General features: G+C 64.3%; 3 protein-coding genes across 3 annotated transcripts; all 3 read right to left on the bottom strand.

Annotated features, from left to right (window-relative positions):
- Positions 1-2,895: 2,895 nt before the first annotated feature.
- Positions 2,896-6,280, bottom strand: EMIHUDRAFT_225848 (1,4-beta-D-mannan endohydrolase; the record flags this gene model as incomplete). The annotated part of the gene is made up of 11 exons (XM_005789525.1): positions 2,896-2,916; positions 2,992-3,131; positions 3,312-3,552; positions 3,630-3,785; positions 3,897-4,250; positions 4,397-4,666; positions 4,818-4,922; positions 5,088-5,280; positions 5,428-5,477; positions 5,879-6,016; positions 6,086-6,280. 11 exons carry the CDS (start codon positions 6,278-6,280, stop codon positions 2,896-2,898), a joined length of 1,863 nt encoding a protein of 620 aa, XP_005789582.1.
- A 230-nt stretch (positions 6,281-6,510) lies between these two features.
- Positions 6,511-10,886, bottom strand: EMIHUDRAFT_225847 (hypothetical protein; the record flags this gene model as incomplete). Its single annotated transcript, XM_005789524.1, has 14 exons — positions 6,511-6,663; positions 6,753-6,806; positions 6,881-7,054; positions 7,166-7,246; positions 7,325-7,783; positions 7,857-7,934; positions 8,006-8,044; positions 8,117-8,278; positions 8,388-9,016; positions 9,122-9,380; positions 9,518-9,796; positions 10,097-10,432; positions 10,615-10,671; positions 10,776-10,886. The coding sequence occupies 14 exons, from the start codon at positions 10,884-10,886 to the stop codon at positions 6,511-6,513; spliced, it is 2,871 nt and encodes a 956-aa protein (XP_005789581.1).
- A 614-nt stretch (positions 10,887-11,500) lies between these two features.
- Positions 11,501-13,146, bottom strand: EMIHUDRAFT_225846 (hypothetical protein; the record flags this gene model as incomplete). Its single annotated transcript, XM_005789523.1, has 5 exons — positions 11,501-12,033; positions 12,113-12,224; positions 12,307-12,423; positions 12,494-12,724; positions 12,802-13,146. 5 exons carry the CDS (start codon positions 13,144-13,146, stop codon positions 11,501-11,503), a joined length of 1,338 nt encoding a protein of 445 aa, XP_005789580.1.
- Positions 13,147-14,330: the final 1,184 nt, after the last annotated feature.

The raw sequence follows: 14,330 nt of genomic DNA, 5'->3' as shown, positions 1-14,330 counted from the left end.
GGCCTAACCTGGGGCGCCGGCCCCCTTTTTTTCCCCCCACCCCTGGAGCCGCCACGGCCGCCACGGCCAGGGGGCGAGGCCCATTGCCTAAAAAACACCAGGCCCTGGGCGAGTAAGTGTGCCTGGGCCAACGGCATGTGCGCAGGCTGCATTGAATGCCTCACTCCACCTTATCTCCTTTCCCCGCCACCGCCGTCGCCGCCACCGCCGCCATTGCCGCCTCCGCCCGTTCCACCGTCGCAATCGCCACCGTCCGTTCCGCCGCCGCCGCCGCTCTCGCCACCACCCGGTGTGCCACCACCATTTCCCCCACCGCTTCTACCACCTCCATCGCCTACGTTGCCTCCGCCAACTCCGCCGCCACCTTCGTTGCCTCCGCCCACTCCGCTGCCACCCACTCCGCCGCCTCTATCACCGCCCCCGCCGGCTGGCTGTTGGTCTGAGCCGATCGCTGGCTCCTCGCCTGGTCCCAATCCGGACGGGAACCGCCCTGACTACAGCGGCTCGATTGAAGCATGCCGAAGCTGGTGCGCTCAGATGGCCGAATGTAAGGCGATCATCTTTCGTGCCGACAGGGCATGCTACCGCCTCGACCGGTACTACGAAAGCCACTACGACCCAACTCGGACGATGATGCAAGTGACCAACTTTGTGGCTGGAAGAGAGTGCTCGCCCCCACCCTCCCCACCAGCGCCCTTCATGCCTCTCCCGCCGGCTGGCTGTTGGTCTGAGCCGATCGCTGGCTCCTCGCCTGGTCCCAATCCGGACGGGAACCGCCCTGACTACAGCGGCTCGATTGAAGCATGCCGAAGCTGGTGCGCTCAGATGGCCGAATGTAAGGCGATCATCTTTCGTGCCGACAGGGCATGCTACCGCCTCGACCGGTACTACGAAAGCCACTACGACCCAACTCGGACGATGATGCAAGTGACCAACTTTGTGGCTGGAAGAGAGTGCTCGCCCCCACCCTCCCCACCAGCGCCCTTCATGCCTCTGCCCACCAACAGCGTTCTCGTCGAGGTGGTCACAGTCATAGTGTCGGTCGAGGGCTCCATCGAGGAGTGGTCGAACCCCAACACGGTGCTCGCCGTGCGACAGGCCTTTGCGAACCGCTCAGGTGTCCCTCTCGAGTTGGTCTCGCTCACAGTTGGCGCGCCGATGCGGCTGCGCCGGCTGCAGGGGGTCGTAAGCTTGCAAGTCGAGATCAAGGCGGACGCCAACCACGCGTCGAGCATCGTGGACGATCTGAGCACCAACCTGGCGGAGGCGGACGAGATGGCCAGTATGATCCAAGCGGCTGTTCCCGACATGACTGTCGAAGTGTCCTCGGTTGCGCCCGTTGAGTCGGAGACGGTGGTCCTCGACCTGCTGTCGAGCACGACGACCACACCGATTCCGGCGAACGCACAAGCGAGCACATCCAGCTCTGCACCGTCGTCGACGCCCTCTGCCGCGCCGTCCTCAGCTCCCTCCTCCTTACCCTCCTCAACCCCTAGCAGCTCTCCAAGCTCCGCACCGTCCTCGGCGCTCCCAGTAAGGTCCAAGCTTTCACCGGAACCGTCCCTAGGGCTTCTTTGTTTATTACTGGCCCTGCGTCTCACCCGCGCACCCTCCCCTCCTCAGACCGCGAGCTGTGGTGGCGGCAGAGCTCCTTCAAGGGCAAGGAGATCACGACCGAGGCACAGGCCGAGGGGGCCATTGAGGGCGCTGGCGACGACTACAAGGTGGCCGATTTCTTTTCGACCGACTTTAAGTACAGGCGTTTTGGGATCGCCGAGGCGGCGCCGCGCAACATCTCGACGCTCTCGGGCGCCAAGCGCATCGGGCAAGGGAGCACATGGAACACGAGCAGGGCGGGCACCTTGGGGGACGACATGGCAGGAATAGATAGAAGGAGAGAGTAGACGGTTGGGGGGGCGGGGGTCGAGGGGGTCGAGGGCGGGGGGGGGGGGGGGGGGGAGGCGCCGTGCGGGGTCGCAACCTCCTGACCTCGACATGCATGTCGACATGAGAGAGTGTCTCGCACTGCTACATGCACTGCATCAGCAGAGAGCGCAGCGCGAGCATATGGTCGTGTGCTTTTGCTAAAGTACCGTACCAGTCCATAACAACGGCATGACCCGAGGACCCCTCCTCCTCCGCAAATGACGAGAGAACAGAGATTGCGGCGCGCGAATAGGATTGCGCGAGGAGCTCCCGCGGCCTACAACCCACGTGTCGCTGGCACTACTCAAGCTCGATACCTCGTGATCCCGGCTGCGCGAACCCCCTAACCAAGACGTCGTCGCCGATGCCGTGCTTGAGTAGAACCTCCGCTGGACTTGCGAATGGCTGGGACTCGACGAAGTCCCCGCGCCGCAGGAACTTCGATTCTATCGCACTGGCCTCCTCTGGCTCTGGCTCGGGGTCTGCATATACGGTGGCCAGCGGCGGCGCAAGCAGCCCAGAGTCACGTGACTCAACCCACTTATGGCGCCGAACGCACACGCAAAAGAAGCCGAGCCCGAGCAGGACGGCCACAGTGGCGCCAACGCCGACGACGGGCACAATGCCATCCGCTCTGATGGGCATGGGCGTTGGCGGTGCGATTAGCGGCGGCGCCGGCGGAGCTGTACTCCACTGCAAGGGAATCGGCGGCGGCGGGGACGGTGGTGGCGGAGGCAGCCAGCCTCGCATGTGCATGACACTGGGCGCATGGGGCGAGTGGCTGATGGGCGGAAGCGGCGGTGGCGACGGGTGCGGCGGCGGGCTCGGAGGAGGCGGTGGTGAGGGAGGGGCGGGCGGCAGCGGCAGCGGCGGCGGCGACGGATGAAGCACGGAGCAGATGCAAGACAGGCCGGCGCCAGCGCACGGCTCCGGATGGTCCTCTCCGCCCTAATGCAGTCGAGCGAGGACTCACACTAAGCTGGGTAATGGCTGATTTAGGGGGGCAGAGGGGGGGGGGGGGGCTTCCCGTGCGGGGCGGGCGAGATGAGCGGGCGAGGAGCGTACCGCCAAATTGAATTCGACAATGTCGGGCCAATTGTTGCAGCCGCGGTGCTCGCTGTCGGTCTCCTCGACTCGAAAAGCCTTGTTGAGGTGATCAGCGAGCGCGTTGCACTCTTGCCTCTCAATCTCGTGCCAGCCATGGTCTGCGCAGAGCCCGCTGTCGATCGCCCGGAGCACCGCCCCGGGCAAGCGGACGTCCCACCATGGCGTTGACGGTGGTAGGGATGGCGGCGGGTAAGGTGGGGGCGACGGAGGCAGCGGCGGGGGCGCCCATGGCGGTGGACTCGGCGGTTGAGGCGGTGGATAGGGCGGATAGGGCGAACGGATGAGGGGCGTCGAGTCCAGTTGCTCTGCATACGCGGCAATTTCCTCCTCGAACGCCTTATGCGCGTAGGTTTGGTAGGGATGGGCAATGGGCCCACCGTCAGCGGCGGGCGACCAGAGGACGGCGGCCACTGACTTGCCGCCGGCAGCTGTGTCAGGCAGGATGCGGTTTTGAACGGTCGACAGCACGCCGCTGAGCCGCTTCTGCTTGCAGCCCTCGGGGTCATTGTACCAGTCACACTGTGCGGAAAGTTGCGGGGGGCACGGACATGAGTGCGAGAAGGGTGGGTAGGCGAGGTTTAAGTCCGTGAGCGCACCTCGGCCGCGGCAAACGCGTTTAGGAGGATCGCCTTGCGCGTGGATCCCGCCTCATGTGCCAAGATCCACGCATCGAGGAAGTCCCGCTGCTCGTCGCGCGTCAGGGCGCCGCCGAGCCGCGAGAGCATCGTCGGTGGCCAAGCGTCGAGCCGCGCCTGCGAGGGTTGCGGGACGGTATTTGTGAGTAATGCCAAGGACCTACCTCGTGGATGTCGAGGAAAGCGGAGTGGGGCGGTGTAGATGGCGGCTGCCTGGTATGTCGCCACATCAAACTCAGGTATGGCGCTCTCGCCGATGTAGTCGACACCCTGTGCATCCATCCAATTGGCAATGTCCTCGATGCCGAGCGTCGTACGCCAAGCTTCACCCGCCTGGCAACCCCGTGACGAGCGCTCCTGGCTCGCGGCCGCACACAGGAAAAAGCCCTCGCTCCCAGAGCCAAGCAGCTGCTTGGGCGCCAGCCGCCGCACAAACGGCGCCATCTGGCGGTACCACCTCTGGAGCGGCTTGCCACCGAAGCGCTTGCCGGGGCAGCGCAGTCCGTTACCCAACTCCCAGAGCATGATGGTTGGGTCGTTGTTATACGCCGTCCGTGTGTAGGTGTTGACACGCGTGAGCACCTGCCAAGCAAACGAAGTGCCGTGGTACTCAGCACAAGAGGGAGCGCCGCGGCAGTAGCAGAGCACGAGAGTGTCACGGCAAGGAGTGCGGTACGCGCGTGCACAAACTTTTGCCACATACTCGGCGGCGGGTGGCGTGCTGCGACGTTGCACATGGGATGGGGGTGGGGCGGGCGGAAGATGGGGCTCGCCTTGTGAGCCATGTACCGGTACATCTCCTGACTGGCCGGGTCCGAGTAAAAGAGTGGACACTCGGAGCCCTCGTCGGAGCTCCAAAGGGCGGCGTAATCGGCAGTAATGCGCGAGCCGGCGCGGTGCGCCGCCCACTTGTGGTACTGCGCGACACCGCCGCCCGAGGAGCCATAGTTCATCAAAGGCAGGATGAGGCGGAGGCCACGCCGGCCAGCGGCGTGGACCTGCGTGGCGGAGGCGAGGCTGAGAGAGCCTGCAGGCTCCTGGTAGAGCGGAGTGGAACAAAACATGGGGCCTCACTGAAGGACTACTACGAGCGCGAGAGAGTGTGGCACGGGTGCGAATTTTAGCGGGAGGGCGGCTGACGCCACGCACAATGTAGTCGAGCACGCGAAAGACGGTCTCGTCAAAATGCTCGCCGTCGTACTGCAGCGGCACGGTTATAGAGTCGCCGTCGTTGAAGGCCCACGTCCGCACCACCTGCGTGGGTACCGAGGAATCGGGTCAGCGCAGGGCTTGGGCGCGGACAACGCTCCTCGAGGCGCGGCGCGGCAGTTCGGGGAACGTGTGGCATATTGGACAGCCACAATGCTCACGCATCGGCGGGGGCGGACGCGCAAGTGCCTTGATGCCGAGTGCCGCGACGTCGTCCAGCAGCGCGTCCACGGTTGGGTACGTCCCCTGCGCGTCGGGTGCCTCGCGCGCCGCGTCTTGCAGGAGCATCGGCAAGTTGCAGCCCACATACCGGAACGATTTTGCATCGTCCACCTCCAGGTCGTACCCGTTGACGCGGATGAACCGGCTGGCGTCCGCCACCCCGACGCCTCCCGCGAACGCGCTGTCGAGTGGTGCGCGCGCTGCTGGTGGCGGCGGTGGCAGGGGTGGATCCGGAGGTGGCATCGGCGGCCACGGTGGGCTTGGAGGTGGCGGCGGCGCCCGTGGCGGCGGCGGCTCGACGCATGTGACGGGCGAATCGGTGTCGCACCGATCGAGTTCCCAGTAGTACTTGCACGGATGGAAGCGGTGGTTGTAGTACTCGTACCAGTGCTCGCATTCTGTGTGGGGTGGGTGGGTGGGTAGGTGGGGGATTCCGGAAACGTGGCTTCCGGAAATGCGAGGCACGAAGCTGAAAGGGAGAAGGCAGCGAGACGGCGTGGCGGCGGGGGATCGGTGGAGCGGTCTCGGGCGAGACAGTCGGGTAGGGCGTGTGGTACGAGGGCGGTATGCCTTACCTAACGCTGTAAGAGAGCGAGAGCGAGAGAGGCGTGGTAAGTGGAAAGGGTGAGTGAGAGGGCGAGGAGGCAAGGGGAGGAGGAGCCGCCACCGTGAGGAGCAAGGCGGTTGCAATGCAATGTATGCGGTCCCGAGAGATGGATGTCCTTGCGAAAGGTCTCCATCGTTTCACAAGCGTCGAGTGGTTCCGGCCCCTCCGCCACGTCCGCCGGTGGCTCGCAATCCTCGATGTGCTGCTCGGCGTGGCAGGCGCGGTCACCAGTGATGGAGATGACCAGATGACAGACGATGAGCCCGGCGGTGTGAGAGTTGCGGTACGGCACGTAGAACTGGTTGCAAACCTACGCACCACCGGCACCATCGGGATCTCTCATCTCACACCCTCTCCCCGACATAACGGTGGGCGGCACCTGCGTCGGGATCTGGTAGCACCAAGTGTGGTCATTGACCACGGCGTGCACGTTGTGCAGGTTCTGTCTCGCCTCGCGACAGGTCTTGCGCACCGCCGCACAATCTGCCTCCCTGAGCCCCACCAGAGCGACGAGCGCCAGGAGAGATCGGCAATTGCCCGTCGTCGGCATACTGACGCGCTGAGACGAGACCATCGGCGGGCGCTTCGAACTTTCTTTTACTCTGACTCGGTCGGGAAACACGGGCGACTACGTCAGTAGGGATCCCTCACGAGACCAGGACTTGGGGAGTGCGAAAAGGAGGGACACGCTGTGGTTCGGACGCATGATGTACTAGCTAGGGCCAAGGCTCGCGTGGCGCGAACCGATGGCCCCCAGTGCGAACACGTGAACACGGGCGGCGACAACAACATCAACGACGCGCCTCACTTGGACAGTAATTTGTGGTGGCCCAGCCAGCCGCTTGGCGCCACAAACGGCTTCGTTGCCAGGCCGAGGTCAGGCGAGTTTGCCTCGCTGTCCATGTGCCTCATCAGCCTGTGGGAGGGCATGTCGTGCGGGCAAATATCGAGCGCCACCTGCGCGCAGATGTTGAAAGGGTGGCGGTGAGAACGTCTCGAGCGGCAACCCTGCCCCCAAGAGAGTCAGGGAGGGATGCCCGCCGCACCTCCAAATGGCGCCGCGCCGCGCCCCAGTCGCCAGCGACAAAGCCGTCCAGACCCTGCGGCGAGAAGCTGCGCAACTCAACCGCACGAACGCATGCTCACGTCCACCCTGCTTGGTGGAGTCTTGGACCGAGCGGCTACGTGCTGGAGTGCAGCTGCTTCTACTTTCCTGGCGCGCCTTGCCAAAGCGGCGCTGAAACTCGGCCACCACCGCCCCCTCGCCCAGCCGCATGACCGCCTCGCGCGAGCAGTGGAGGGCGTTGGAGCGGTCGTCGGTGTATATCGCCATGGGAATGGATGAGCCCTTGAGACATACAACGTCCACGCGGCGCAGGCCTAGGTGCGGCGAAAGTGACTGTCGCCAGGTTGCACACTTTGCCTGTGCGCAACAGATGCGGCGTGCGCCTCGCCGCACTGAGGGCGAGAGCTTGGCGACAAAGTGCTCGGAGAGAAGAACGGCCACGCCGTACATCTTCGTCGCCGACTCGAGGCGCGCCTATTCGCAGTCGCAGGCATGTGGACATTCATTGCGACGCTGCACGGCCTTTTGCTCTAGACGCGCCGCGAGGTTGACGTTGGGCGACAGGTACGAGCAGTCAATCTTGATGTTGGTGCCGACTGCCCCTTCAATGGCCCACCCAAAGTGTAGGCCATACCCGATCTTCGTGCTGTAGCAGCGGTCAAAGGCGCGGATGATCGCCGCGTGCCCGTTGTATGCCTGCAGCTTGGCCGAAGACTGCACGCTGCGGACCGCGTTGCGGATCGCCGTGAGGGCACCGTCGCACATCCTCGTGTCGGCAGCCTGTGCCGCGGCACTCCCAAGTGGGGGGAGGTCTGAGAGCCGTTCGGGTGCCGCCTCCACCTCGTAGTCAGCGCCCTCAACCAGCCCGTCGAGGCTCGGCTTCCACACGCAGAGGAAAGCCTCGCCGAGGTTGCGATTGGCCTGACCTCCATGAGCGACGACGTGCCCGTGAACAATCTCGGCCGCGGTGTTGGTAAAGGGGAGGATCTCCTCGCCCAGGCACTCGAGCACCTGGTTAAGGTAGCACGGACCGCGTTTGGACAGCGTGCGGCGAGCTCCTCTTCACCGAAGCGCTCAAGACTACCTCCTCGTAGTTGTCGATGATGCAGAAGGCAAAGGCGCCCTTGACCACACGGCCAGGCACCATCGGGTCGACCGTGTCCTGATGGGACACGCTGTGGGCGTTTATGGATTAAACCGGGGACAGGGAGGGGAGAGGAGAGTGGCAGTCACCCCCTTCTTCAAGTTTTCTGCGACGAGATTGTTCCCCGCCTGCGGGAAAGTCCAAGAAATCAGCAGAGAGGGCGCCGGGAAAACGTTGCGCCGGCGACGGCTACTGCTGACCTCGCCGAACCCGACTTGGAGTAGCGACGCTATCTTGATAAGTGAGGCATAGAGTGCGTCCGTCTCGTCCCGGACCTCCTGCACCGCCTCAAGCTTGTAGGCCGGATTGGCTGCTAGCCGGGTCACCGCGTCCACCATCTTTTCGATCGGCTGGATCACCATCTGGCAGCAGAGGACTGGCAGTGGCGGCGAGGGCGAAGAAGGGTGCAATGCGTAAGAATATGCGCGGTTCGGCTGCGTTCCGTGCGGTCGGGCGGGGAGGTGGCCACACAGCGGAGGCGAGGAGCGTGTAGGATGACGCCTGTTCAGCGTCGCGCGAAAGCAGGAAGGAAACGGCGCCCAGGACGGCACAGACGACGAGCGTGAACAGGACCGACAGGACGGCCTCGACGCTCCTGAGGGGCCGCTTCGTGTACCACAGCTCGGCCACGACCGTCTTATTGTTGCTTGAGATCGATTGAATGTTGCTTTCCAGCGCCGCGTTGAAGCCCTCCGAGACGGAGTTCGTCGTACCATCGGCATAGAGCAGCACCGGGAACATTTCGTCCACACGGAGGTGGTAGACGCTCCACGGGCAGTATTTGTAGGAGGCTGTTGGGTCCTGGAAGACGGAGTAGTCGCTGCACAGCGGGTAGAACGGCGAGGCGTCCTCGTACGGCGGCGGGAAGGCCTTCGCGGGCAGCGGTCGGTGCTGCGTGGCCGAGTCCGACCGAGCGAGGTCAAGCCAGCCAGGATAGTCGCCGGCATCGAAGGAGAATGGGTAGCAGCCGGAGTCGGAGCAAGGGGTGGATGCAGGAAACATGCCACCCTCCTGCCAGTCCATCAACCGCGCAACCGCAGTTGCGGGCCCGTTGCCGGCCGCGCCATACTCGGCGCCGTCAAGCGCCCTACAAACAGGGCCTGCGTACGGGCCGATCGGCTCACCGCGCGCATCTTGCGTGCATGAGGCGAGAGGCGGCATGTCGACGGCATGGGGCGGGGCGTAAAATGTTTGACCAAAGATACGGAGGCGCACGAGCACGTTTGCGGCGCCGACGAACGGGAAGCCACGCTCAAACATGGCGAGAAAGGCCGGCAGGAAGATGCGCTGAAAGTCAAAGCCATTGCCGCCCGAAGCGTAGGCGTCCCGGGACGAGAGATATAGCTGGGCGAGGGCAACCTCGATGGTCGCGTCTGTCGTTGGCCGCTCAAAGATGGCCTTGAGCAGCGCGTCGCCACAGAGCAGCAGCAGGATGAAAAGGACCGTCGTCTTTGCGATACGGCTCTGCGGCCGGGTGCGAAGGGATTGAGAGCTGGTGCATGCATGAGTAGCATGGGTCGCGGTGGTGAGGCGGCGGGGGGTCAGCTGGGCCCTACGGGTGGAGGAGGAGTGGAAGATTGCACGACTAGACGCAGCCTCACTTTGAGCTCGCGCCCCAGCTGTGACGGGTTGTACATAGCCACTCCGTCGGACCTCCCGGAAGAGGTGAAGAGCAACCGGATCACCCGCACCACCCGCAGCAGCCGCAGCAGCCGCCCGACCTTTGTGCCGGCGCGCGCAATGCGTCCGGCACGCGCGGCGGCCGAGGCGTCGGTGCCAGACGCCTCCCCCGTGTCGAGGAAGAGCGGCATGCAATCGGGGACCATGGCGCCCGCGGCGACGACATCGAGCCAAAAGTAGAAGGAACGGATGTAGGCATCCTGCACGGCGGAGCGCACGAGCACCTCGGCGGCAAATACAGCTGCGACGAGCAGACTGGGGCGTGGGGGAGGGCGGTGAGGCTGAGGGTGGACCAAGAGGAAGAGTATGGCTCGTGAGCTAGTGTGCGGGGTGAGAGCCCGTGGGCAGCTCGAGAGGGGCTAGGATACACAGGCTGTGGCGGGGCACGATGTGCTCAAGGGCTAGAAGGTCGAGGGCCGGAGGCTCGAGCCTCGCCTTGCTCCCCAAAAGCCGACATCGGCTTGCTCCGAGGTGGGGCGCGAGAATGCTGCGAGGCGCACATCCTCGGCAAACAGGGCCCAGATGGTGAGGAACAAAATGCTCACCTCAAAGTACGGGTGGTTCAACAGCCGCGTCGCCGCCCCCTTGTAGCTCTTTGACCCCCACACCCCGCTCTTGCCTGCACCACGCCGCGGCTTGTTGCTACCGCGCCTGTCTCGGCTTTTCACGCCAACCTTCGCGCGCGAGAGGAGCGTGGATCTCTCGTCGCGCCCCATCGGAATTTGCCTATCGCCTGGGCTCCTCGATGCCGCTGCGTCCCGCTTTGCCACTGCGTTCCGTCGGATGAGGGCGCGCATCCGCTCAACTGCTGGGTCACCTTCTGTGGGGCGAGGCACCTGCGGAGGCAGCGTGTGGTATTCCGCTGACAGGCCGTCGCATCGCGTATGCACGACGGACGCCAAACGCGGCGGCGATGGTACACGGTAGAATGAGCCAAGTGGACGCACACACATGGAGGCGGACGGCGTGGCCATTCACTGAGACTGCAGGGTGGAGTGTGCATTGCGTGGATACGCACCCAGATCTCCTCCGCGAGGCCAGCCCAGGCGGGCGGCGGAACGGCCTTGTAGATGTCCTCTGCATCGTACCTGGAGTGCCAATTCGCTGTACTGGCACCATGCCACACCTATCGCTGCTACTCGTGCCGCCCGTGTGCTCTGGCGAGCATTGTGCAGGTACCGAAAGCTGGGTGTTGGCAAGTGGCGCGGCGCACAGGTCGTATTTATCGCGAGGCGGCTCGATCTCGGCAAGGTCGCGGAGGTAGAACAGCCTGTCGTCAGAGTCTGCCATTGTCGTCTTCTCCATTGTCCAATCGGAAACTACTCGTAGCGCCCTGGCTGCCGGGTAGTCGGCGCTGGGTTGTCACGCGCCCTCATCACATGACACATGTACATGTCATGTGCATGCACATGTCCCGATCCCGGGAAGGCAGCCGCATGGAGGGCCTCTAAGTCAGTTGAGTGACGATCTCTCCGACTAGGGATCCCTTATAGAGATGTTACAGGTGGGTTAAGAGGGAGATTCGCGAGAGCTGCGGGGGCATCCCCCCCAAGAAAGAAAAGCCCCCCCCCCCCCCCCCCCCGGCCCCCCCTGCGGCCCTGGCAGTCGCCTGTGTGGAAAAGGTGGTCGTGTGTTCGCCCTCTGGATGGACGCGCGCGGCGGGGTATTTCCTCGCTCGCGCACTTTCTATCATTTAACAACAAAGATACCGGTGCGAGTAAATCATCTCTAAACTATACTCCTCTCAAGGCCAAGGCGATCGAAATACACGCTCTGGCACAAAACACGACCGACGAACACCGACATGTCGGCAACCGGGAATATGGTGTGAATAGAAAACTCGGGCTTCTGGTTCGTTGGCCGGCGTGCCAACGAGAGCTGTGGGCGATGGATGGGAGTGGTGGCTAGGCCCCCCCCTGATCGACGTCGTGAGCGCTCTTGGTCGGCGGCACGTCCGGTAGTGGCAGTAGCACTGGCCCTGCCGCGGGCTTGACAAACGCATTGAGCACCTGCTCCTTGAGGCCGAGATTGACAATCTCTTCCTGGCTGCTTGCGCGCGAAAGATAGGGCACGTCTGGGTCGGGCACACGCGACCAGTCGAGCGCCACACGCGCAAAGGGGCCGCGCGGCGCGCAGAGCAGCCGACGCGCCACCGCCGACACGAGATTGACGGCGGCGTTGTCGCCGTTGGCGAGGATGACAAAGCCTCGCGGACCCTCTGCGGCGTCCGGCCCATCGAAGCAGACGAGCAGCACACCGCGGAAACCATCGTTCGCCGCCTGGTGCAGCATCCAGCGCGACGTGCGTCCGTCGGCGCCATGGGAGTCGAAGACGAACATCCCGACGCCCATCGCCGCACCCATAAAGGCATCCGAGCCGAGGTCGCCCGCGGCGGAGGGCGTGAGCACGGCGCGCGCCGCCGCGTGCGAGATGGCGCCTGCAGGAGGGTCCAGACAGCACTGAGGACAGCTGCCGTGAGAGTCACGCCGCCGCCACGTGCGAGCTGGCGCCGCAACCCTCTGGCCGATGGTAGGCAAGCGCGAGTACGCGCAGCCAGTCGGCAAGCCCTGCGGCCGACCCGAGGGCGCCGGCGGCAAAGGGCGGGAAGGACTTGCGCCCGCCAGGCACCTGGCCGGTGCGAGATAAGGGAAGGGGGGTGAGAGGGAGGGGTGGAGAGAGGGAGGGGTGGAGAGGGAGGATGAGAAGACACCGGCTGTTGCCCGTCGTAGAAGCCGCAGGCGACGTGCTTGTGCGGCGGCGGCTCGTGCTCGAACGTGAGTCCGAGGTGCACGGCGGTTCCGCAGCGGCGCAGGAAGGCCTCCATCACCTGGTTCGCGCGCGAAGGCTGCGAGTTGGCGGTGGGGCACCGAGCGGCCGGCGAGGCGGGCTGACGACACCTCTGCGGCGGGTCGTCCCTCACGGCACTCGATCAAGTGCTGCAGCACGAGGAAGCCACCACCCGAGTAGCCGAAGCGCGTCCCAGGCGCCTTGGTCATCGCGAGCGACGCGTACCCGTACGGCGCGGGCGCCTCCTCACTCCCCGACAGGAGGGCGAGCACCGGCGGAAACTCGTCCGACCGCGGCACTCCGTTGGCGTAGTGCATCCCGAGGCCAGTGTGGTCCATCATCTGACCGGGGTCAGTGAGGAGGGGTGAGCTGGGTGATGCGCCGCGCCGCTCGCGCGGTGCGGCTAAGATCGCGATACCTGCCGCAGCGTGACTGTTTCTGCCCACTCCGCCGGCATTCCCTTGGCGGCGCGAAGACGGAGCGGCGAGTTGGCGGCGGCGAGTGCGTCGGCGACGGGCGTGTCGAGTGAGACGCCAGCGTCGGCAAAATAGCCGGCCGCGAACGTCGACGCAATCGGCTTTGACAGCGATGCAATCTGCAGCAACGTCGAGTCGAAGAGGGGAGTGGCGTTGGGATCCGCAATGCCGGCGCACTGTGTGGAAACGGAGGCGTCGCCGCTGCCGTCCGGGCACAGCACCGCAATCGAGACGCCGGAGACGCCGTGCTTGTCGAGCAGAGAGTCCAGGTCGTCTCTCTCGAGCATCGCGCTTCTTGCACCCCTATTCGCTCCCTCCACGACCTTCGCTGGGGCGCTGCGTTTGATTATTATTTCGCGGGTTTTTCTTTTTGCCGTTTTTTGGATTCTCCGCCCTCCCACCCCTCTCTTGGATTTTTTCTCGGCGAGCCGTATGGACGGAGGACGAGCAGCCGATCAGACATAGTCGGATAATGATTTTTGCACACGTGCGTCCCTACAGAACCAGCGCAATCAATCACGCATTCCCGCCTTACGCTAGCCTAACGATACCGGACTGCGCAGGGAGCGATTTAGGGACCAACCGCGGGGACCCAACGAAGACACCCCCACGCAGCCACAGCGATTACAAAACATGCCGGCCACTGTGCGATCACGTGTGTACGCCTCTCACTCCAGGGTGCAGGGAGGGGCGGAGGTACTCGTGTGCCTCGCGGGAGCGATCCATCACTTGTACACTTTCATCAGCATCTGAACGGGGGATCAGCCCTTGTCCTGGTTAGCCTCGTGTTTGTGTCCTGTCTGTTACTGTGGTCAGACCTGCAGACGAGCCAAGGCTAGGGCCACAAGGACTACTTATGAGGCGAGCAGCAACGCCTCCGTCTTCGCGGCGGAGTCGTCGCTGCAACAGTTCTGGGACTACGCCCGCCTCGTTGCGGCGATGACGTGGGCATCAGTCGAGGCGAACATGACCGCGCGCTGCGCGCTGCGCTGCGAGGTGAAAACTCGAGTGCCGGGCTGTCGGCGTCTAGAGAACGAACCAGTGTCTAGACCTTGAGTAGTCGAATCACGCGATACTGGTGGTTTATAGCGTTTGGAGACATTTTGTCTCATACTTCTGGGGACTCTGCTCTCTCTCTTATCACTTGTGCGCCGCGCCGCCCGCACAGGCGCACAGGCGCCGCCGAATTGGGCCCCGAATGTATGAAAAGAAGACGGACGCTTGCGTCCTAGCCTCAAACAACGCCTCCCCGGCGCCGAGGCAGGATCCGGAGGGATGCTCAATCGCTCCACGCCACGCCACTTGGTTGCGGCGTCAGAGGTCAGGGACAGTGCGGCGTCAGCCTGAGCGCTGAAGCGTGAGCGCTGCGCGGTACCCTCGAACCCTGTCAGGGACGGGGAACCCGCAATTTGAGATGCTGTGACGGTGTGAGGCATCTCTGCATACGATTTCCATTTTAATCGCGATTGCC

This window comes from Emiliania huxleyi (assembly GCF_000372725.1).
Source record: "Emiliania huxleyi CCMP1516 chromosome Unknown EMIHUscaffold_127, whole genome shotgun sequence".
NCBI classification, from domain to species: domain Eukaryota; phylum Haptophyta; order Isochrysidales; family Noelaerhabdaceae; genus Emiliania; species Emiliania huxleyi.
Note: the sequence above shows the minus strand (reverse complement) of the source record. Positions and strands in the feature narration are given on the sequence as shown.